We start from the raw sequence: 24703 nt of genomic DNA, 5'->3' as shown, positions 1-24703 counted from the left end.
CAAGGTAGATATGCGTATACGGAAAGATGCGAGATGGGGCTTTCCATGGTCTCGATAAGACATACGACTAGGGTTCATGGTCCAGAGGTTACGGCTCGTAGTAGGCGGGGTCATGGTGGTCTCGGCAAGCGAGGCCCTGTGGTCTCGGCCAGCGAGGCCATGTGGTCTCGGCAACGGTGGTCTTGGCAACGGTGGTCTCGGCAATGGTGGTCTCGGCAACGGTGGTCTCAGTAACGGTGCTAGGTCATGCGGTGTATACCAGGGCTTTGTCTGTGAGTAGTGCAATGTGACTACCTCAACAGGCCTTTAGTGCGGGTCCCGATAGATCTCGACGGCATGTTCTCGTGACTCGGGGTAGCCAGAACAGTGGTGAAACACGGACACAGGGTTCCACGGAACCGTCAGGGCAACCAAAGAAAGGAAACCTGCAGTCCATAATGCGGCGATCAATACCACAAGGTCCAATTACGGCTTCGGGGCTCACGATGAGGTCATGGTAACTCTTCGCCGCGGCATGGCTAAGAGCATCGAGTCAGTGGCTTGGTCATAGATCATGGCCGAGGGGTGCTTGGAACCATATGGTGGCATTCCAGGGCATCGTACATGTCTTGCGCAAACGGTGTGAGCACAAGCAAAGAGTGAGCCCTTCAATTTTGAGGGGTCAAAAGTACTTAAGGGTTGGTCCACATTGTAGGGCTTGATTTTAGAAAAATTATGAAACTAGTTTCATAATTTTTGGACAGCGTATGAATTTTCTATGAATTTCGGAGATTAAATCCATTCCTGAAAAAGAAAAGGGAGGCCAAGGTTTCTACTGGGCCACCACTGGGCTACTGTCGGGCTTGGCTTACGCGAAGAGGAAAGGCAGGCCGGCCTATTTGTTGGCCCAAACTGCAAGGAAGAGAGAGAGGGCCAGCATAGGGCCACTGGGCCGATGTTGCAGCTGCTGCAGTCGGCCCAAGAGAGAAGAGAGGGAGCTGGTGCTGGGCATTGGGCCAGCTAGCCTTGGTGCTTTCCCGCAAGCTGCTCTCCAAGGCAGGGTCTAGGGCTGGGGCTGCTCGCGACGTGCATGTCCGCGGATGGTGTCGCGCGCGACGTTCTCCGAGGCCTTGGGTGAGCAGCTCACGACCGTGCCCAGCGGTGCTTGACCGAAGAGCCTGGGGGCACGGACACAGTGCGCGCTTGGCTCGCCGTGACACTGCTTGGTGCATGAGTGCCAGCGTGGCCAAGGTCGGGCTTTGGGTCTGTGTGTGCGTGCGTCCGAGCGGTGGCCATGGTCGTGAGTGTGGCGGCAAGGTCTAGGGTCACAGAGGTGTAGGGGTCGGCTGAGCTCACCATGGTGAGGTCGCGATGGCGGTGCCATGCCATGGACATGAGGGCGAGGTGGTGTGTGCGCGGGCGTGGTCATGGCCACGACGAGGTTCGCTGACGGCGTGGCGCCGAGGCAAGGCAGGGCCTTGTCAGGTGATGGCAGTGACTAGTGTGAGTGCTAGCGCAGTGTGCTAGCGACATGGGCAAGTGGTGCATGTTAATTTGATGTTGTAGATGTTGGTGCAGTTAATATAAAGAGGATCAAAATTAGAGAAATTTGACTTAGAAAAAAAGCTAAAGTGACCTATAATTAGAACGGAACAGGATTTTCCCCCTCAAAGCTCTTTCCAAACTCCACAATTAAAGTAGTCCCTTTGTTCCAAATTATAAGTCGTTCTGGCTTTTTTTCAAGTACATACATTTTGCTGCACATCTTGATATAAGCTGTCTAGAACTATGTATCTAAAATCCCTCATCCTGGCCATGCCGCGCCCGACACACTACAAGCCCCCGCACTAACAAAATGCAAGCATTGAGTTTGACCTAGCATGCTGTTTGAATCGGTGAAGCCTCTAACCAAAACACAATGAAAATAAAAATGAAAGACATGGTAACAAACTAACTACTGCCAATAAGCTTTATTTGACATAATAGGGATCAGACTGGAAGGTTACCTTCTGATGTTAGACACAACATCATGAGCCTAGTAAACAGATGGAGTAATCCAAATTGGGACTGGGAAAGGCATCCAAGAAAAGGGAAAACATCCAGCGTTGGGCGTCCTTGGTGGACCTCCATTGTATATGGGAATTTCTCCGATTTTGAAAAAACCCATGTCCCGGCCCACTTTCTGTCATCCTCATACACATGTTTGCAGTTGTCCATCAGATAGAAAAGGTTGGGCTCCAACATTGGCGAGTCCTTGGTTGAAATGCACGTGGAGTTATTGTATCCAAGAAACAATGAGTGATCTCCCAAGGTGGTGATCTGGTCCAGTTTTTGTCCATGGAGATCAACCTTGAAGACCTGCACATCAAATGTCTCAATCTCTTCGTATGTGGTGTAGTCCTCATTGTCATCAGTGTATGGTGGATTGCGGAATTGGTACAGGCTTATGACTATCCACCTGAACGCCTGCAGGAGGTTGCCTGATGGCGTCTTGACAAGGTACATTGTTATGAGATCATGGTTGCGGCCAGGATCGTACATTGGCATTGCTGAATGCATGATCCTGCTAGCTGACGGTGAATGCCCATTGAGGTCCAAGGTGTAGATAGCGCTGTCAAAGCGCAGCACATAGAACAGACCATTGTCAGAGTTGAAGACAGCATCATGGTAGCCGCTACGCCAACGGCAGCGCGGCTGCTCCTGACTCGCAATCGGGTGAAGGAGAAGAGGAAGGAGAGGATAAGGCGCGGGAGAGGGGGGGCATTTTGGACATATTCACTGGCTGGTCCCACATGTCATAGCTCTAGACCGTGAAAACCAAACAGAACATTGACGGAAATGGCATAAACGACAAAGAAATTACGGTAGATGACACTTGAGTGCGCTTGAACTTTTTTATGGCACGTAGGTAATTGTCATCTTTTGTAATGGCGCACATGAAAAACCGTCAAGAGAAAATGTCTGGGGCTTGATGGGGGAAGAGATAAAGTTGGGTCCCTTTTTAAAAATCTATTTCAAAGCCTCTAGCCAATCAACTGTGTTCCTTTTTTTTTTGGTGCGGGGCCTGTTTTTTTCCCATCGGTACTGTCTTGCTACCCCTGCTCCTGGACTGTGGCATCGTCCGGTGCCCCTCCCATATCCCTCTTCATGCTTTTTTGTTTTTTATATGTAACTCTACTTTTTCTTACAAAAGATTAAAAAAATAATAAAGACACTATTACGGGTCTTCGACACTTCGACCGTTACCTATAATAATTAAATATTTCTATCACTAAGCTCTCAATGTAATTTTGATTAGAAATAAAATTATAATATAAATTAGTGTATGGCCTAGCTAATCAAAATTTAAACTGAAATCTTGATACGTTTGTCACCAATCTAATCAAATTAAATGTTTTTCTATGTTATCCACATATACCAGTGCAAATCTCCAAGTTGTTCATACACACCAGTATAACTCTCAACAAGGGTTGACATCGGTCATACTTCATACTCATCAATAGAGAGACCAATTATTGAAATGATGACGACTAACCCTTACCGACTTTAATAAGATATTAAAATTAGATGTTTTTGTGTAGCCTCAAAAAAAGTCACGGAACTTGATATCTATATCAACAAATGAATAGTATGAAAACTAAAGTTAAGATATTTACGAGTAAATATTTTTGTTCCTTAAAATGAAAAAAATACATCAAGGTTATATTTTAATTGAATACAAAATTATTAAGACATTATCATACATTATTGCTAATATTTACTTATATTATGGATGCCATGGTCATCACAAAATAAAGTATAACTTTTAAATTTTGTAGAAAGGATAAAGAGTAAATAGAAATGTAACATTGACGTTCAGTTTCCATTAACGAGCCCGTTTGTTTGTGTTTGGTGAACATCAAAAGTAGCACCTACACAAATTTAAGTTATTGCAGCTGTTATAGCTGTGCAGCAAGCTGAAGCGAACAAGTCTGATAGCTTTTTTGTTTCCCGTTGCAATGACGCGAGCATATTTGCTATTAGTATAAAATATTTGATGTAGTTATAGATCTATGTTTTCTTTCATAAACTGATAGAGGATGTTTCCGTAGTCCTTTTGTAGTGAAATTTTTAAGGTAATATTCTAATGATATGTAGAATCTAAGGTAAAAAATTTCATGTACAATAGATGCATATTGATTGAGTTAAAGTTTAAAAGAAAAAACGTCCAAATGAAATACTTCTACATGTGACCCGCACAACGCCGCATCAGCCGCTTACAAAACTTACGTATCTACATGGCTCGGCCCTACGCTTGGTCTTGCCGCAACCGCGTAGAGGCACCTCATTGCATCAGCATCAGAAATAGACAATGATAGTCTGCTTTGGGTGCGGGACTGCTATCTCAGGCGCTTGATTCAACACCAACCGAACCTTTGTCGGCCAATCCTCAAAAGGAGCCAATTTCGGTGGAAGTAACCGATGCTTCCAAAACAGCAGAAAATTTGAATTTTTCTTTGATGCTTGTAAAAGTATTTTCTTTAACTTGTTGATTTACTTAGTCCTTTACCCTTCACCTGACCTTTTACTATGCCAGATACTTCTCGAGGAAACATTTGACAGTCTGCTTAGTGACCCTGTTCGCGCTGAAGGTGGTCTTATTGCTGTCTATACTCATACTGTTGATTCCCTAGTACGACAAACAACTGATGGTGAGGGAGTTATTTGCTCAATTCGTTTCCCCGTAACAAACATAAAAAATCCTTCCTTGTTACTGCAGACACCAATGCTAGAAGCTCAGAGCTGATTCAACCAGATGTCATCGGTGCATCATCAGCTGTTCCCCCTCTTCTGATAGGGGCCACTACAGAGAAGGTACTGTATCCTTTTCGCCATCCACTTTGCGATAAATTGATTCAAACCTCCTAATCAAGATTTCCCTTATACATAGGCGCTTAATCTTCTAGCCCGGAGCTGTTCTTTCAATCTTGAGGAGTATTTTGATGAAGATGAAATTAGATCGTTAGCCACTTCCTCCAATGAAGCTTTGACAGAGGAGACTAGAAATCGGCTAAGAAATATACTGCCTATATTTGAGAAGAACATAGCCGATTTGGTCCAAGACATGAAGGCTGCTATTGATCGTTGCAAGTTTACTCTGGCCCAAATACCCGATGCCATCAAATAGAAGAAACAGGAACTGTTGGCCAAAGTGAAAGCAAGCAGAGCCATCCATAGTAGTCTTGAGAACACTCCTGGAAGAGCCGAAGAATACGTGCAAAAGATTGTAGAAGCTGATGTTGTTCGGCTAGAAATATTGAAAATTATCCAGGATGTTTTGAACTTGTAATCCATAGGTTAACACATGTATCTTGAGTAACACTGATGATAACTATACTTCCCTGCTGTCTCGTTGTATCTCTTGTTTCGGCTAAAGAGCCGATTTAAAACAGCCGATCCCAGACTTCTAACCTCACTCCAATTGAGTCTGAAAACACGGCTTTCATTAAGAGAACCCTTTGATTTTCGGCCTTCAGTCGCCCAATGCCGTATTCTCTTCAACATTAGTGAGGTGGCGATTCACCTTCTATTAATTGCGGTTGTCTACCGCACTTCCCGAAGCGTTCACCTCTTCGCTTCGTGGCTTCAAATACTAGCCGATGGTTTTAGCCTTGAACACGTCACCGCTCACAACTATTCCTCTGCACTTCTCTACCTTCCAAAACCCTATAGCGGTTCCCTTCCCTTCTTGTAGATCCAATCAAATCCATGGTCGGCGAGTATAACCGCGGCAAGCGAGCAGCAAAGGAGATCCCGGAGGGGAATATGCCGATGAACCAACATCTCCGACGCATGAGGTGAGGTTGACCTTTCCCATTTATGATGATGAACTGTTCTGACTCGCCTATTGTAACAAACCGGGTTTTTGGTAAAGCCAAAAATACGAACTTTTTAAAATTTTTCTTGCAATTGAGTGAAGCATGTAGATGCTTGGTCGAACTAAGAACAATTTATAAATAAATTGTTGCATACATATAGAATTACTTGTAGGAGTTTGCCGGAGTTCTTTTGTTGGTTTAGTGTTTTGTGTTGGAGAGCACAAGTCCGTAGCAAATCCTTTTGATCCCTTCTAGAATATCTTATGAATCCCTTCTCCTCCCTCTCAATTCATCTTCTTGCTTTTGAACCTCATTCGAATCCCTTGATCTAATTCATAAAGTCAATCGACCTTCCATGTAAATCAATGCCCATTGATGCCAACCCTTGGCATTGGATTTCGAGACCCGTAATAGACCCTAGTGGCCCTTGGATATTACCCAAGTGGGCCCACACCTAAGCTAATTAAGTTTTACTAACACTCGATTATGGAATTAATCAAGCAATATATGAAATGGAAAAGAGTAAAGGAATTGGGAAAGAAAGGTGAAGGCCATATTGGCCTGATCGGTCCAACCAACCGAACCAGCCCAACCTAGCCCCCTGCTTTTGGCCCGTTTGCGCGCGCGTGGCCTGCTTGGCCCAACTGGCGCAGCAGCCCAGCCTGGCCCAGCTTCTCCCCTTCAGCCCGCTCATGCGCGCACGGCCAAGCGGCCCAGCTACCCCCTTGCGACCGCCTCTCTCACCCCCCCCCCCTCTCACGATGTCGCTGGCAGGTGGACTAGCCGAACCCACCTGTCATCCCCTTCGTCGCCCCCTTCCTCTGCTTTTCGGACAAAGCAAAGCACCGACGCGCACCGGGCAAGGAGCACCCAATGCCGCGCCCCGCATCCTAGCCGTCTGGACCTGACCACCCACCCGCGCGTCACCTTGACCGCGCGCCTCGGGCCGTCGTGACCAAGCCCTGACGCTCCTCTTCACGAATCTTCTGAGCCGCTACCTGCTCCAGCCTCCGGATGACCGCCACGTGCACCGACCGTCCCATCAAGCGGCACGTACGCCGGCGACCCCTCGTGGAACCCTAGCTTGCGGGCTACAAGAACCCCTCAACCGCACTCTCCCTCGCCATCTCCCTCCTGTCCGTCGCCACAGAGCCCCTCCTTCCTCTCTGCCTTCTCCCCCGTCCAAGGACGCGATGGTCGGGACGCCTTGGGGCCACGGCACCGCCGCAGAGCTCTGGGTCTGCACTGAGCCCCACCGTTCTTTGCCACCGCGCTGCGAGCACAATCACCGAGCGACCTCACCATCAAGCCTACAACGCCGGACGCGTCATCGAGCCGCGTGACCACGGAAACTCCACGGCCTCGCCAAGCCACGTCGCCCGGAGATCTCGTAGCCATGGATCCGCGTCAAGCCCTGGCATCGACACCACGTCGAGCCGCTATCCACCTCATCTCCACCATGACCTTCACAAGCGGATGGTGAGCCATCCCTGAACCCAAGACCCCACCTTTCGACACATTTCAGTGACCATGCCTGACCGGCCTTTGCGCCGAGTTCTGGAACCTGCAGCAACGTTGAGCCCTCGGAGACCATGGCCGCCACGGAATGTCCCTGTGTCGGACCGTCACCAACTTGGGCCTCGACCTCGCCCTGAACCGTAGCCAAGAGCCACCGGCACCACCTCCGTCCACCAAGCCTGGATAGCCACACCACGACGTCGTGATCACGATCGGAAACGCCACCACCTTGACGCGATCTGCCCGCACCGAGCCCTTCCTGCACGTAGTGCTGCACGACCAAGGTATGACCATGCACGGGTGAGCTCATCCTTGGCCAAGCTCCACCCTCTTGGCCCCTCGATGGCATGTCTGCATGCCCAGCTGACTTGCCGCACTGACCTTGCCGCCCATGGCCATCACACTGCCAAGAGCACCATGATCTCATAACAATGTACCTTGTCAAGACGCCATCAAATTCAGCAATGCCAATGTACGATCCTGGCCGCAACCATGATCTCATAACAATGTACCTTGTCAAGACGCCATCAGGCAACCTCCTGCAGGCGTTCAGGTGGATAGTCATAAGCCTGTACCAATTCCGCAATCCACCATACACTGATGACAATGAGGACTACACCACATACGAAGAGATTGAGACATTTGATGTGCAGGTCTTCAAGGTTGATCTCCATGGACAAAAACTGGACCAGATCACCACCTTGGGAGATCACTCATTGTTTCTTGGATACAATAACTCCATGTGCATTTCAACCAAGGACTCGCCAATGTTGGAGCCCAACCTTTTCTATCTGATGGACAACTGCAAACATGTGTATGAGGATGACAGAAAGTGGGCCGGGACATGGGTTTTTTCAAAATCGGAGAAATTCCCATATACAATGGAGGTCCACCAAGGACGCCCAACGCTGGATGTTTTCCCTTTTCTTGGATGCCTTTCCCAGTCCCAATTTGGATTACTCCATCTGTTTACTAGGCTCATGATGTTGTCTAACATCAGAAGGTAACCGTCCAGTCTGATCCCTATTATGTCAAATAAAGCTTATTGGCAGTAGTTAGTTTGTTACCATGTCTTTCATTTTTATTTTCATTGTGTTTTGGTTAGAGGCTTCACCGATTCAAACAGCATGCTAGGTCAAACTCAATGCTTGCATTTTGTTAGTGCGGGGGCTTGTAGTGTGTCGGGCGCGGCATGGCCAGGATGAGGGATTTTAGATACATAGTTCTAGACAGCTTATATCAAGATGTGCAGCAAAATGTATGTACTTGAAAAAAAGCCAGAACGACTTACAATTTGGAACAAAGGGACTACTTTAATTGTGGAGTTTGGAAAGAGCTTTGAGGGGGGAAATCCTGTTCCGTTCTAATTATAGGTCACTTCAGTTTTTTTTCTAAGTCAAATTTCTCTAATTTTGATCCTCTTTATATTAACTGCACCAACATCTACAACATCAAATTCTTCATGATAGTGTATTTATTTGAATTCGTGTATGTTAATATATTTTTTCTAAAAACTTAATCAAAGTTAGAGATTTTTTTACTGAGTAGAAGTAAAGTGAACTGTAATGTTGAAATTTGAAAAGGAGTATCACTTTAGTTAGTACATATCACTTGGGGCTCTTATTCAGCTGCAAACTTTGATCTTCTCTAATGTTTCCAACTCCGGATGAGGCTAGCCAAGCTTTGCTTTCTGCTGATCATTATAAAATTAAAATCTTTGAATCAGATTACAGCAATGTTTTGTTATAGGTTGGAACGCATTGATAAACTACTCCTTATTCAGATCTTCAGCTTTCCTCACCTCCAAGCACAATTTTAGCAGTTTGACTGCGGAAAAAAGTGTATACATGCAGGAGCTGTAGTAAAGAACATCAACCAGGAAAGAACACTATACGGAGAAATATGATGTAGTTATACATGAGCTTTGAAAGGATCAAGATGCCCAAGAGGGAGTGAATTGGGCTAATTCTAAATTTTCTTGCAATAATCAAATCCTACGGTTAGCCCAATTAACCCATTGTGTCTAGAAAAGTGTTTCTAATAATCTAACGCACAACGGACTTGCAACCTATGTTCCAAACTTACTCTAGCATGACAATTCTATGAATGTAAAGACAAGTATTGAATTGCTCAAAGTAAATACTCAAAGTAAATGCTCAAAGTAAATAGAGAGAGAGGAACACGGCGATGTTTTGCTGAGGTATCGGAGAGTCGCCACTCCCCACTAGTCCTCGTTGGAGCACCCGCGCAAGGGTGTAGCTCCCCCTTGATCCGCGCAAGGATCAAGTGCTCTCTACGGGTTGATTCTTCGACACTCCGTCACGGCGAATCACCCAAAGCCACTCACAACTTGAGTTGGGTCACCCACAAGCTCCGCCGGGTGATCACCAAGCTCCCAATCACCACCAAGCCGTCTAGGTGATGGCGATCACCAAGAGCAACAAGCATGAACTCTCACTTGATCACTCGAAGCCTAATAAGAAGATGGATGCACACTTGGCTACTCTTGGTTCATTAATGAGGCTACTCTCTTGGATTCTCAAATCTCAATCACCTCACTAGGACCTTGCTCTTCTTGGCACTCACAAACGTGTTTCTCAGCTGTTGGAATGAGCAAAAGTGACTCCACACACGAGTGGAGCTTCTATTTATAAGGCAGCCTGAAAAACGAACCGTTATGAGCTTCTGCGGGGTGACCGGACGCTCCGGTCATACAGACCGGACGCCCCGGTCAGTTCAACCCGTGAACCAGTGAAAATGTGTTGACCGGACGCTGGTAGGGTCCGGTCACCACTGACCGGACGCGTCCGGTCGCATTAAACCCTTACTGGAACCTTACTGGACTCGACCGAACGCTGAACCCTCAGGGTCCGGTCAGTACTGACCGGACGCGTCCGGTCGCAGATTCCCTTCTCTGGAACCTTACTGGAGTCGACCGGACGCTGCCTTTCAGCGTCCGGTCACTTTGACCATTCCAGCGTCCGGTCGCACCGAACGCAATCTGTTGATCAAATGAACTGATCGGACCCTGCGGCCAGCATCCGGTCGCACCGGGGCCAGCGTCCGGTCAGCATTTGACCCTCCATCCACTTCCAACTCTCGATCATATGTGAATGAAGTTTGCTCCAAAGGATCTTAGGCATTCATAGGAGCTACCTAGAGCTAATTTTAACAAGTGTGCACCACACCTAACTCACTAGACTCACCTAGGTCAAGCTACCCGTCCATACCCCTCCTAATAGTACGGCCAAAGGAAAAACAAAGTCCTAAACTACTCTAAGTATCTCTCCAACTTCAATCGACACTTAGAACTAGTCATCCTTAACCTTGTCGTCCATCATTTGAAAACCGAAACGATTTCCATCGTAGGGGCATGCCAACTTTGATTGCCCAATTTATCTCCATTACCATGACCTAACTTAATTGCATCTACAAAACACACGTTAGTCATAGTAATCTTGTATTGTCATTAATCATCAAAACCCAACTAAATGCTTTCAAGCTTCATTATTTAATTTCCTGAATGCAACTGGCCTTTATCTGCAAAACAACTAATCAATCGTACCCCCGTGCTGCCAGATCTTCAGTCGAGAACCAATCAACTGTGCAAAATAAAGAGACCATTGAAAATTAGAAGTCAATATCAGCTGGTTTCCTTTTGCCAACGAATCTGCTAACAGAACCAATTGGATCAAACAGGTATTCTGTACCAAAATGCAGCAACTATTTTTAAATTTCTGTTGGCAAACAGTTTTGCATTCCATCAACAGTGACAAGCAGCAGGTTCTGACATAGGAATAGCCGAATAGGATCAGGGGAAATGCTACATCAGATTGCACTTGCAAATACGGCAATACTACAGAAATGAACATGTAGTCAGGTAGAACGATGCTTTGTAATTGTGTTGCACGTGTTTCCTAGTTTAAAAGGGTGGATGAAGTGGCGGCAAGCATCTGGTGTCCTATGTGATAAAAGGGTATCGCAGAAGCTAAAAGGTAAATTTTATAGGACGGCGATTAGACCTGCTATGTTGTATGGTGCAGAATGTTGGCCTACGAAAAGACGACATGTTCAACAGATAAGTGTTGCGGAAATGTGTATGTTGCGTTGGATTTGCGGTCATACAAGAAGGGATCAAGTTCGGAACGATGATATACGTGATAGATTAGGGGTAGCACCAATTGAAGAAAAGCTTGTCCAACACCGGTTGAGATGGTTTGAACATGTCCAACGGAGACCTCCAGAGGCACCAGTGCGTAGTGGAATCCTAAGCCAGGATAGTAACGTGAAGAGAGACAGAGAAAGACCGAAGTTGACTTGGGTAGAGGCAATAAAAGGAGACTTGAAATAATGGAATATACCTAAAGACTTAGCCTTAAATAGGAGTGCTTGGAAGACAGCTATTCACGTGGTTGAACCTTATTGCAACATTGCTCTCACCTCATATTTTGATCTATAATTCAATGGTACCAAGAATACCAGCATCACTGCATGTGTATAGAACGGTTTGTGTCTTGACCTCTCTGTTGCATGTGGCTCGGTATCTTCTGGCTGTTTCATAATTTCTTTGATTCACATAGCAATCTGATGTGCTTCTTCAGAAAGCACATTATTGATGTTCTTCCTATATTGTAAGAAATTAGAATGTAAAGTATGTACGTATTTAAATATTACTAGCTTCTTCAGAAAGCAAAGGTTTCAGGTGTAAAATAACTACTACACTCGACAGTCTCCATTATTGATGTGCTTCTAGCATTTTATTGATTCTGCTGTACCTATTTTCAGCAAATGTCAAGGGCCTCAAACCCTAGGATAGCACGACCCTGACTACGTAACTCGTAGTCGCGATCCGTCTTCTCCGGCGAGGTTTACCCCTCCGCCGCAGGCTTTAGTTGAACGAGAGCGAGAGAAGAGTTTAGGGATAATTCAATGCTTAATTCTTAAACTTCTTGTCGCTGGATACATATAGCCATGCGGCCAACCGAAAGGGAAACTAATCACTCCTTGATTCTAGGGACTTAACAAACTAACAACCCTACTTTCCCATCTAGCCCAGGCTCGCTGGGACAGCCTGGCCCGCGCGGGCTGCGCGTTCCTCGGCGCGGCGTGCGTCGCGGTTGCGCCGGCGCCTGACGTAGCCTTGGCCCCACATGACATCTCTCCCCCCCTCGAGATCCAGCTCGTCCTCGAGCTAAAATTCTGGATATGTGGTGCGAAACTCGTCGAGGTCCTCCCAGGTGGTTGATGATGCCGGCTCGCCGCGCCAGTAGACCAAGACCTGACGGACTCCACAGGCCAAACGAGTCTGAGTCACGCGGTCTGGCGCAGGGACGACCGAGCCATGCTTGATGTCAGGCAGGGGCGGGGGAGTCGTCGGCGGTGTTCCGATGAACTTCTTGAGGGTGCCCACGTGGAACACGTCGTGAATGCGAGCCTGCGGGGGTAGCTCCAGGCGCACCGCGACATCGTTGATGAGCTCGACGACGCGGTACGGGCCGAGGAAGCGGGGCTTCAGCTTGCCCGTAGACGCTTGAGGCAGGGACGACGCTGCACGCTGGCGGAGGCGAAGGAGGGCCCAGTCCCCGACGGAGTAAGACACCTGCCGATGATGCTTGTCGTAGTGCAGATTCTGGACCACCTGGGCTTGCTCCAAGCGATGGCGTACGTCGGCGAGGAAGGCGTCGCGCTCCTCCATGTCCCGGGCAACAGCGGCTACCCGAGTTTTGCCGGGCTCGTACGAGCGGATGGTGGACGGGTCGCGGCCGTACACCACGTGGAACGGTGTCTCCCAGAGGGATGACTGGAAGGCCGTGTTGTAGATGTACTCGGCCCACGGCAGCCATCGGAGCCATTGGCGGGGACGATCTCCGGTGAAGCAGCGCAAGTACATGACAATAACCCTGTTCGCCGCCTCGGTCTGGCCATCTGACTGTGGGTGGAAGGCGGAGGACATGTGTAGCTTGGTCCCCATCAGGCGCATGAGCTCGCGCCAAAATGTGGAGGTAAACACCGGGTCACGGTCGGAGACCATGGACTGCGGCACGCCGTGGAGGCGGACGATGTTGGCGAAGAATGCTTGGGCCACGGACTCGGCGGTGTACGGGTGGGCGAGGGCGATGAAGTGGCAGTACTTGCTGAAGCGGTCGACGACGGAGAGGATGACCGACTTGCCGTTGATCCGGGGAAGAGCTTCGATGAAGTCAAGACTGATGTCCGCCCATACGACGGTAGGAACGGGCAAGGGCATGAGAAGTCCCGCCGGGTTGAGGTGCTCAGACTTGTAGCGTTGGCACGTGACGCACTCCCGCACAAAGTCCTGCACAACACGACGCATGTTGGGAAAGTGAAAGTCACGGCGAAGTCGGTGCAGGGTGCGCTGAACGCCCTCGTGGCCATCGTTATGGACCGCCACGACGATCTCCAGGAGCAGGGACGACGCGGGCGGTATGTACAGGCGCCCATCGTACAGCACCATGTCATCGACCACCGTCCAAGGCGCGGCGCGCGTGTCGGCCCGTACGTCGTCGTGGATGGCGACCAAGGCAGGGTCGACGGCCTGCGCGTGGCGAAGACGGCTGATGAAGTTGAAGCGTGGTGCCGAGACTGCGTGGAGGCCGCCCATGCTGTCCTCCTCAGCATCGCGATGGGAGAGGGCGTCCGCCACAGTGTTGGTTGCCCCGGACTTGTACTCGATGGTGAAGTCAAAGCCAAGCAGCTTGCCGACCCAGTGGTGCTGCGGTATGGTGGCGAGGCGCTGGTCTAGCAGGAACTTGAGGCTGTGGTGGTCCATCTTAACGAGGAAGCGGTGGCCCCACAGATATGGTCTCCAGTGCCGCACCGCGAGCACGAGACCGATGAGCTCCCGCTCATACGCCGCGAGGGAGCGGTGCCGAGGCGCGATGGGCCGGCTGAAGAAAGCGACCGGGTGGCCCTCCTGGAGCAGGACGGCGCCAAAGCCATGTGTGGACGCGTCACACTCGACGACGAAGGACTTGGTGAAGTCCGGCAAGGTCAGTACCGGCGCCGAGGTCATGGCCCCTTTGAGGGCACCGAACGCTGCCTCCACGTCAAGGTTCCACGCGAACCCGTCCTTCTTGAGGAGCGTCGTGAGGGGCGCCGCAATGGCACCGTAGTTGTGGACGAACTTCCTATAGTAGCCTGCCAAGCCGAGGAAGCCACGCACCGCTCGAGCCGATCGGGGACGGGGCCAGTCGTGGATGGCCTGGACCTTGGCAGGGTCCATGGCGACGCCGGCCGCGGAGATGGTGTGGTCGAGGTAGGCGACGGAGTCCACACCAAAGGAGCACTTGGACCGCTTTACGAACAGGCGGTGCTGGCGCAGTAGTGAGAGGACGATGCGGAGGTGCCGGAGGTGATCTGCCCATGTGGTGCTGTAGATCAAAATGTCATCAAAGAACACGAGTACAAACCGCTGGAGGTAGGCCCGGAGGATGTCATTCATCAGTGCCTAGAATGTTGCCGGGGCGTTGCAAAGCCCGAAGGGCATCACCAGGAACTCGTAGAGGCCATCGCGAGTGCGGAACGCCGTCTTGTGGATGTCCTCCGGCAGCATCCTCACTTGGTGGTACCCCGAACGCAAGTCCAGCTTGGTGAAGAAGCGCGCACCGTGGAGCTCGTCGAGGAGTTCATCGACGACGGGGATCGGGAAGGCGTCCTTGACAGTGAGAGCGTTGAGGGCGCGGTAGTCGACGCAGAACCGCCACGAGCCGTCGGCCTTCTTGACGAGGAGGACCGGTGAGGAGAAGGGCGAGTCGCTGCGTCGGACGATGCCCTGCTGGATCATCGCAGCGCACTGGCGTTCCAGTTCGTCCTTGTGGGCCGCCGGGTACCGGTACGGGCGAACTGCGATGGGAGCGGAGCCTGGCTTGAGGACGATCGCGTGGTCGCAGGTGCGCTGGGGTGGAAGGCCGTTCGGCTCGGTGAAGATGTCCCTGTAGGCGGTCAGGAGCTCATCCAGGAGCGTCCCACTGGCCGCGGCGATGGTGCGTAGGCGCGCGGCGGAGGACGAGGGCACGCCCGACCAGCAGACGGAGAGCCCATGATGCTGGAACGACATGGATCTTATGGCGAAGTCCCAGACGATAGGTCCCAACGTCCCCAGCCACCGTGTACCGAGCACCACGTCATACCCTGTGAGAGGCATCACAAACAGATCGGTGTGGAACATCGTGTCGGCGATGGCGAACGGGGCGTTCTGGATGACGCCAGGGCAGGCCACTCGTTCGCCGTTGGCGACCGTCGCGGTCATGCGCGGTCGGGCCTGGACCAGCAGCCCAGTGCGGCGCGCTGCGTCCTCGCCGATGAAGCTGTGAGTCGACCCGCTGTCGAGCAGGGCGAGGAAGGACGTGCCCCCAACTGACACCGTGACCTGGATCGTGTCGGCGATGGGGACGCCTGTGACGGCATGGAGGGAGAACATCGGGGACTCTATGTCCGCCGAGTCCTCAGCCGTGGAAGCATTGTCTTCGTCGTCGTCCGCGGCGCAGTCCAGGAGGAAGAGGCGTTTGCACACCTTGTTGTGGCCGCGGCTGTACTTGTCATCGCAGTTGAAGCACAGCCCAAGGCGGCGTCGTTCCTCCTGCTCGGCCTGGGAGAGCTGCCGCACGGGCCGCCCTTCGATCGTAGCAGTGGGTGCAGCCGGCTTGGGCGCCTGAGGCTGGGGCAGGACCGGGCGCGTTCCCGGCGTGGGGAGAACACCCCGTGCAGGAGCCCTGGCCGGAGCGGCAGCGTACTACTCCATGAGCTCGAATTGGCGAGCGAGGCTCATGGCGGTGGCTAGGGTTTGTGGGTTCTGCGTCTGGACTTGGAGACTGAGCGGCGGCAAGAGACCCCCCGTGAAGAGATGCACCCGTTGGGCCTCATCGAGATGACCGGCGCGGGGAAGCCGTTCCCGTGCGGCGGCAGGATGATAGCTCAAAGAGGGGCGCCGATCTGAGCAGGGGCCCGTAGCGCAGGTTGAGGAGGTCCTTGAAGCGCGGCCACGTGGGCGTGCCTTCGTCCTCCTGGACCTGCATGTACCACAGTTGCGCCCCATCTTGGAGGTTGTACGACGCCATCCAAACGTGTTCCTCTGGCATGATCCGCTGCTGCAAGAAGGACTCGCATTTGTTGATGAAGATCAGCGGGTCACTCTTGCCGTCGTAGTGTGGAAATTCGGGACGTCAGTGTTTCGGCGGCCGATCTTGGTGGTGCTCGCCGGTGCCCGGGCGGCCACCGGATGCCGAAGATCCCGCGATGGAGAGGTCATGGATCGCCTTGGCGTTGGCCTCGATTGATTGTTGCATCAAGGCCATTGTCTTGGTGAGCGCTGCGATGGCTGCCTTGAGGTCGTCACCCATGTCGACGTCGGAGCAGGAGGCGACGGATGATGGGGTTAGGGATGCGGCAGCGGCGGAAGGTGGTGAGGCGGAAGAGGCGGCGGCTGGCGGCTGGTCTGGTGGTGCGGCAGCGGATGGTGAAGAGGATCGATGTGACCGTGATACCAGGTTGTCAAGGGCCTCAAACCCTATGATAGCACGACCCTGACTACGTAACTCGTAGTCGCGATCCGTCTTCTCCGGCGAGGTTTACCCCTCCGCCGCAGGCTTTAGTTGAACGAGAGCGAGAGAAGAGTTTAGGGATAATTCAATGCTTAATTCTTAAACTTCTTGTCGCTGGATACATATAGCCATGCGGCCAACCGAAAGGGAAACTAATCACTCCTTGATTCTAGGGACTTAACAAACTAACAGCCCTACTTTCCCATCTAGCCCAGGCTCGCTGGGACAGCCTGGCCCGCGCGGGCTGCGCGTTCCTCGGCGCGGCGTGCGTCGCGGTTGCGCCGGCGCCTGACGTAGCCTTGGCCCCACATGACAGCAAAGGTCTTGGATATGGACAGCCTTTTCTGGAGCAATTAAACTGAATGGAGGAGACACTTGGGAAAGTGAAGGAAGAGCTGAAGACCTGGTAGCGAGAGCTAGCTGATTTGTTGGAAATCAGCATCAGGACTCAGTAGTAGTGGTTTTGCTGTTAGCGCAGGGTGTAGTCTGTTTTTGCTTTGTTTTTTGTTCTGACCCCTGTGTGTGAGGTCTGGTGTTGTATCACTGTTTGGAAATCTCTCTGCTTCTCTTCTGATTGCAGGCGCCTGTGCCTTGCAGTTGGTTAGGTTTTAGTTGCTGTAAGGTATTGATTCGGTGGAGGTGTCGCCGTGTCGGTCGTGGTTGGATCTTTGTTAGCAAAATGGTGTATACTTTCAGTATAAACATGGCTCCTTGAGTTGCAACTCAAGGACCTAACCTGAAAGCAATGGTAATTATTTATCAATGAGTAAATTTAAAAAACAAGCATTTTGGCATATGATTAAGAAACAACTGCAACTTCTATAGAAACTATTGCATAAGCATACACATGTTTTGGAGGTTCGGTGCAGAAACAACACTTTTTTTCTTGGTAACACCATGGTAAAATAGTTGCAGGCTTTTTATGAAAACTGTAATGTTTTTGCAACAGAAGTGTCCAGATAGCCGTTGGTTTCTACTAGTAGTATCCCAAAAGTTATCAAATACTTGTATTAAAAAAAAAACTCTCTTTGTCAAGGATGTAGACAGGCAACTGATCAATTCAACACTTTGTTGCAACAATTCAACCAATCAGCTACAATTTGAATAAAAAGCTTATGCCCTTCTTTCAACTTTATATAGCATTCGGCTAATTGTTGAGACAAAACCACAAGAAAAGTTCGAGAAACACCATCTATCAACTCCATACTAGAGCCTACAGTAACAATCCCAACACAAAAAAGGAACTATTTGTTCACTCAATGCCAACCTTGCTCGACACATGGTCATGCATCGATCACCCCTCAATTGCTATCTGTGAAGTCCGCGTCAATGACATCCCCATCATTCTGCACTGGTCCAGTACCAGGTGTAGGTCCAGCCTCAGCACCAGGAGTAGGCCCAGCAGCACTGGCACCAGGCTGGTTATACATTGCCTGGCCAATCTGCATCACCCTCTTGGTTCAAAGCAGCCATGGCGTCCTTCATACTCTGTGTTGATCCACCAGAAATGGCGTCTTTGAGCTCCTGGAGTTTCACGTCCACCTTCTCTTTCACGGGAGCGGGGACTTTGTCGCCAAGTTCCTTGAGTTGCTTCTCAGTCTGGTAGGCCACAGAGTCCGCCTGGTTTTTGGTGTCAATTGCATCTCTCTTCTCTTTGTCCTCCTTTGCAAACTTATCGGCTTCTTCTACCATTCTCTCAACCTGCAAAGGAAGTAGTTGAAGCCTTCATGCACCAATGTAGGTACTATTTGTTATGGAATTAACGGAACCATACTACTCTACTACAGGATGGTAGAAAATAACAATGATACCACAGCATCATAAAGTAGCCAGCATCACATCATTGACACAAGAAGAATGAAACCTGGCAAATTTTATGTCTAACCGCCAAGGTGCCAACAACAGCTCACTACAATGATCAGACACAAGAATGCTATGCGGAAGATTTGTAACATACCTCATCCTTAGGTAGCGTACTAGCACCAGTGATGGTGATGTCCTGTTTCTTTCCAGTGCCCTTATCAATGGCAGCAACTGAGAGGATACCATTTGCATCAATATCAAACTTCACTTCAATTTGTGGGACACCACGAGGTGCAGGAGGGATCCCATCCAACCGGAAGCTTCCAAGGGACTTGTTGTCCCTGACAAACTCTCTTTCTCCCTGGAGAACATTAATCTCAACGCTCGTCTGTCCATCTGCAGCTGTTGAGAATACCTCTGATTTTGAAGTGGGCAATGTGGTATTCCTGGGGATAATCTTTGTCATCACTCCACCCAATGTCTCCAAACCAAGAGATAATGGAGTAACATCCAGAAGAACGACATCTTTCACGTCTCCCGCCAAAACCCCGCCCTGGTGTTGCAATGGAAGCAGAATACATTAAATGTGGCATATTGGATGAGTCAAAATGATGCTTCACATCGTAATGATATGTGTTATGCAATTCTTTATAAATGCAACTTTGCAGCTATGTGGGGAAGGAACATAAATGAGGGCTCTCCATGTAAGGATCTGCAACAATAAACCACATTTGAGGATAAAGAAAATCACCTGCACAGCTGCCCCAAGAGAAACAACCTCATCAGGGTTGACCGTAACATTGGGATCCTTATCAGTAAGCTTCCTCACAAGTTCTTGAACTGCAGGGATTCGGGTGGATCCACCCACAAGAATAACTTCATCTAGATCACTGACAGACAACTTGGCATCTCTCAAGGCATTATTAACAGGAGTTTTAAGCCTGTCACCAGAGCGAACATCAGCAAAGCCTTTGAAAAAATTATCATACATAGAAGATTGTAGATTTTCAAAAAGCGGCGGGCACAAAATACTGACAGAATGGTCACAGTACCTGTCTATAAGGTCTGAACATAGTTCCTCGAATTTGGCTCTCGAGAGGGTTGCCTCAATGTGTTTTGGCCCATCAGCAGTAGCAGTAATGAATGGCAGGCTGCATTTAAGGCATTCAGAAATAAGCATTTTGAAATGATGTAGATCAACAGCAGAGCAGAACACTGCTCAAGTTTAAACACTTTATAAAAATACGCTGAAAGTAGCCTACCTAATATTTGCCTGTGTCAGCGTTGACAGTTCCATCTTAGCTTTCTCTGCTGCCTCAGTAAGCCTCTGAAGGGCTTGTTTATCCTTCAGAAGATCAATACCTTCATCTTTCTTGAAGTTGCTAGCAAGCCAATCTACTATTCTCTGCACAAGTCAAGGATAATATAATCAATATACTTGAGAGCTATCTCCCTTGAAATTGCATGATGTATGAAGTTGGTTAGATACTCAGATCGATTTTGACATTCCATATGATCAATGTTTCAAAAGAAATGCTAGGCACTAGACAGGAGGTCAAAACCTGCCCAGCAAAGGCCAGAGTAATGGAATGCAAAATAGATAAAATTTGGCATGCTAAAGCATAAAATTTGAGATATGATGCATCCTTGAGTCTCATGATCATTGTTCATCTTATCAGGCACCTAGATGAAATTCCTACGTGTTAGGCGAGGCAATGCTACTCTGCCTAACACCATAGTCTCGCTGTTTCACGTGTGTTACTGATTTAATCTATCAGGAATTCAAACTAATTCAAAAATAGAAATGAACACACTCTATATGATTGGTACATTGTGAATCTGTGAGCTGCCTTTTCACATGTATCGCCCATTTGCTCTATCAGGAATTAAAATGGCATGTTTATGAATTTTTAAATAGAAAGAAATCTACATAGCGCTTGTTACTCAGGGATTGTTTACTGCAAAGTAAGGACACAAATGTAAGAGAAACAATTTCACAGTATGACAGTAATGCTTATAACAACATACAAAGCAATTAAATGGCGGGTGTTGAGAAAGTTCAAGTTCCCTGTGTAACGACCTACTAAAAAAGAACATAAGAAAAATTTGACAGACCTTATCAAAGTCATCACCACCAAGGTGTGTGTCACCTGATGTGGAAAGCACCTCAAACACACCATCTCCAACCTCCAATACTGCAGGACGGTGTTACTTTAGTTATAACACGAGAATAAACATCTCAAAAAAAGCATTTAGGATATAATAGTAACACACTGGAAGAGAATGTCACTTTCATTAAGAAAATATAATTGGAACATGTTCATCCAGATGATCATCAAAGAAAAATGAAAACACCTGGTTCAAAGAGTTGAGCAACATAAAAGTACAACTATGTTCTGGGACATATCATTTGACACGTTATAGCTCAAACTGGGCAAAATGAGAGTAAGAGCTACACTAATATTCCTGAAAAACCATTTGAGACCTTACGACTCGATCAGGGCAAAATGAAACAATGTTGAGCAATTCATACAGTTGAATAAATATTCAGCACATAGTTCTGAACCAATTGAAAGCAAAAGGTTTATCTCAATTATATGAGATGATTATTATCCATGTGATTCAGAAGTAAAGCAATAATAAAAAAAAGAAATAACAGGCGGAACACTTGCTTACCAGATACATCAAAGGTACCACCTCCCAAATCAAACACTAGAATTGTTTCATTATTTTTCTTCTCAAAACCATAGGCCAATGATGCAGCAGTTGGTTCATTTATAATACGGAGAACTTCCAGTCCTGCAATGCGGCCAGCATCTTTAGTTGCTGTCCTTTGTGAATCATTGAAGTATGCTGGGACTGTAACCACTGCTTTTGTAATTTTCTCATTAAGAAACTTAGATGCATCATCCACCAACTTCCTCAAAACCTGTTCGGATAATAAACCAAGATAAGTCAGATGTACAACTTACTATGAAAGTAAAATGACAAGTATACGACATCTGTTGGTCGGGTAGCTAGTAGCAATTCGAAAAGTCGAAAGTAGTTTTATACAGATGATAACGTACCATATTTTATATACATTCAAAAACTCGCTCCCCCAGGACATAAGTACATACATATAGAACACAAATGACCCAACTGCTTAACTGAAGCAAAGAAATTTCAAGGAAACCTCAATGTTGATAGAAATAATATCACAATGTCACTTGTTTTCAGGCTGAAATCAAAATACATAAACCCAGTTTGGTCCGCTCAGAATTTTACATATGCAGCATTCTGGAAAAACCTCTGCATTCAAAACTGGCACTAACTCTCCAAAGAATCATAACCCTATAGCATTACCAAAGATTGTAACACAGACTGGTTGCCTTGCTTGTTATATAAAAAGAACTGCCTTTAAACCCAATCATGTTTGTGTGACAAAATACATCTTATACCTCAAACGCCATGTAACCACTTGCATTACAAACAACATATATGGACTACCTTAACAAACGATTTGCTAGGTCCAGGAGCTATTCTCTAGTAAAACTGGTAGTTTTTCAATATAGACAATTGACTGACAACAAGAGTAGCATTTATCCATATCCTCAAAACCCGAATTTCAATACAAGTCATCCCACAATTACCCAGTTGCATCATGAACAAACTTACAGTAAAATGCATATCCACCAGCTGAGAGTAGAAAACCTATCTAACATAACAAGTTACCTGCGCGGAAATCTCCTCGGCAGCGAACTGCTTGCCGATAGCGGGGCAGTCGAGCTTGACGTTGCCGTTCTCGTCCTTGACAACGCCGTACGAGACCTGCTTGGCCTCGTCGTCGACCTCAGACATCTTGCGGCCGATGAAGCGCTTGACAGAGAAGAAGGTGTTCTCGGGGTTGACGACCGCCTGGCGCTTAGCGATCTGCCCCACGAGGCGCTCCCCGGTCTTGGTGTACGCCACGACGGAGGGCGTGGTGCGCGCGCCCTCGGCGTTGGTGACGACCGTCGGCTTGCCGCCCTCCATGGCGGCAACCGCGGAGTTGGTGGTGCCCAGGTCGATCCCCACCACCTTCTCGCACGTGACCCGCAGCGCGGAGCCCCCGCAGGCGGCCCCGCGAGAGGGCGCGCGCATCCGCACCGCCGCCGCCAGCCGCCGGCCCACGAAGAGGGAGCTCGACGGGGTGGCTCCGCTCCGCCGCCGGTAGCCGAGGAAGGGCGAGGCTCCGCCCGCTGCCGTCGCGCCGACCTGGGAGCAGGTGAAGGAGGTCATGGCTAGCGCGCGTGCGGGGGGCAACTCCTAACCGTATCCAAGGAGGGGAGGACGGGAGGTTGAGGCGGGGACGGAGGGGGAACGGCGGAGGGGAGGAGGGGGCGAGGGGATAAGACGGGGAGGAGGAGGAGGAGGTGCGGAGGGAGGAAAGTTTATACTGGCCAGACGCTGACGCGTGGGGCCTGCGGCTAGGCAGTTGGCGTGCGGTGCGGGTCGCGGCGCCGGCGGCCGTGGAGACCCCGTGAGGTTTTGAACACGGCTGGGGGCCTGCAGGGCTGTGGCTTCTCAGAATTAGTTGAGGGTTTTTCTCCTGTGGGTTGTTGAGCCGACGTCGCAGGTTTTTGGACGAGCAGGCTGTGCAGTACTGCAGTGTGCACGGGAGCGAGTCTCAAATGGTGTCGTAACTCGTAACGTAGAGAACCTGCAAAGTATTATGCGATTGTGATGCTGCTTTTAAAGCTGTGTGTATGGAATTAATAATTAACATACTTCTCTACATTTTAGGCTTTTGTCCTATTTAAACTTTTGGTTGTTATTATGATGTTGTTCAGTGTCCATAACCAAAAGTTCGCCCCCTCTTATTACTTTCTTTTGTCTAGATAAAAAACCTCAGGACACCCACAATAATTAGAACAAGTTACTAGCTTTAGGTCAACTTTTCAATTAATAGTGCTAACTTTAGCATATAGCTTTTAATATAATAATCTGTGGGCACTACAACTTTGATGAGGTAGCAATCAGAGCCGTTGCCTAGGGTCAGGAGCCGCCGCGGGTCTTCAGAAAAACGCCGTCATGCCTCGCCGTCGCCACGCCTCCACCTAGGGCTCCTCTCCTTCTTACTCTTCGGTGCGTGTGCCGAGGTAAGAAGGAGAGGGGTCCCATTCTCTTTTCCATAGTTTTTAGTTCTAGTTTGTTTAAGATTTAGTCTAATAAATTTCCAGCGAAATCATATGATTTTCGGGCAAGATCATTGTTGCAGGCGTCGATTTCATCGACAGGCGTCCAATTTATGATCTTTATCTATAGGGGAGGGGTGCTTCTGGGAGCCCCTACGAGGACAGCGACTCTGGGTCATCGATGGCCGCGGAGAGGATTTCAAGGTCTTGAGGTGATGAACATGCAGCCTATGTTGTACCTGATGATGCAACTACCGATATTCTTTCAGCGACATAGATATGTTTTGGACTGGTTCTGAAGCGTTAGATCTTACAGCATGTCTAATGTTTTGGGGTTGGTTGTTGAATTCGGCATAAGGACTACACTTTAGCTCCGGCTTTTGAGAGATGACATTAGGAAAGAAGAAGATGAAAGAATCTGGATAGAATATTATATATTTTTTATTTCAGATTCTTTTAATGTGTAATTTGGGGACGTACTATGCCAAGATTTATATAAGTACCCCTTTCTTTCGCAAAAAAAACATGGATAGCCTCACATGGTCCTCTCATGTAACCTTGAAATATGTGCAAGAGCTAGCTTTTCTCTCTTTTCTATTAAAATATAAGAAAAATACTTAGAGCTAACTTAAAAGTCGATTGTAGGAGCTGCCCTCAGAGATAAAAAAATACTAACTAAGAACTAAAGGTGTTATCATCCTATGAGAAGTAGAATTAGTATGTTTGAAAAGATGTAATTTGCACTGGGGCGCGGTCGGCCTCACCAGGTGGGTGCGCAGCCACAGTAGGCACGGCTCGCGGCCATGGGGGAGCAGCCGGCCTCGGCGGT

General features: G+C 48.8%; 1 protein-coding gene, 1 long non-coding RNA gene and 1 pseudogene across 4 annotated transcripts; 1 reads left to right on the top strand and 2 right to left on the bottom strand.

Annotated features, from left to right (window-relative positions):
- Positions 1-1710: 1710 nt before the first annotated feature.
- On the bottom strand, positions 1711-7754 carry LOC136507453 (uncharacterized). Its single transcript, XM_066502169.1, has 2 exons — positions 7737-7754; positions 1711-2679 (listed from the first exon to the last, which is right to left on the bottom strand). The coding sequence occupies exons 1-2, from the start codon at positions 7752-7754 to the stop codon at positions 1969-1971; spliced, it is 729 nt and encodes a 242-aa protein (XP_066358266.1). The 3' UTR covers positions 1711-1968.
- A 64-nt stretch (positions 7755-7818) lies between these two features.
- LOC136507969 (uncharacterized) lies at positions 7819-17645 on the top strand. Of its 3 annotated transcripts, XR_010771811.1 has the most exons (4): positions 7819-8358; positions 9139-9262; positions 10935-11054; positions 17232-17645. It is a non-coding gene; the product is annotated as an uncharacterized lncRNA (long non-coding RNA). The 3 variants fall into 3 exon arrangements; XR_010771812.1 differs by lacking the exon at positions 9139-9262; XR_010771810.1 differs by lacking the exon at positions 7819-8358 and having other exon boundaries at positions 8825-9262.
- A 306-nt stretch (positions 17646-17951) lies between these two features.
- On the bottom strand, positions 17952-23061 carry LOC136507968 (stromal 70 kDa heat shock-related protein, chloroplastic-like; annotated as a pseudogene).
- Positions 23062-24703: the final 1642 nt, after the last annotated feature.

This window comes from Miscanthus floridulus, chromosome 15 (genome assembly GCF_019320115.1).
Source record: "Miscanthus floridulus cultivar M001 chromosome 15, ASM1932011v1, whole genome shotgun sequence".
Classification (NCBI taxonomy): domain Eukaryota; kingdom Viridiplantae; phylum Streptophyta; class Magnoliopsida; order Poales; family Poaceae; genus Miscanthus; species Miscanthus floridulus.
This window is presented reverse-complemented; position numbering and strand designations above follow the sequence as displayed.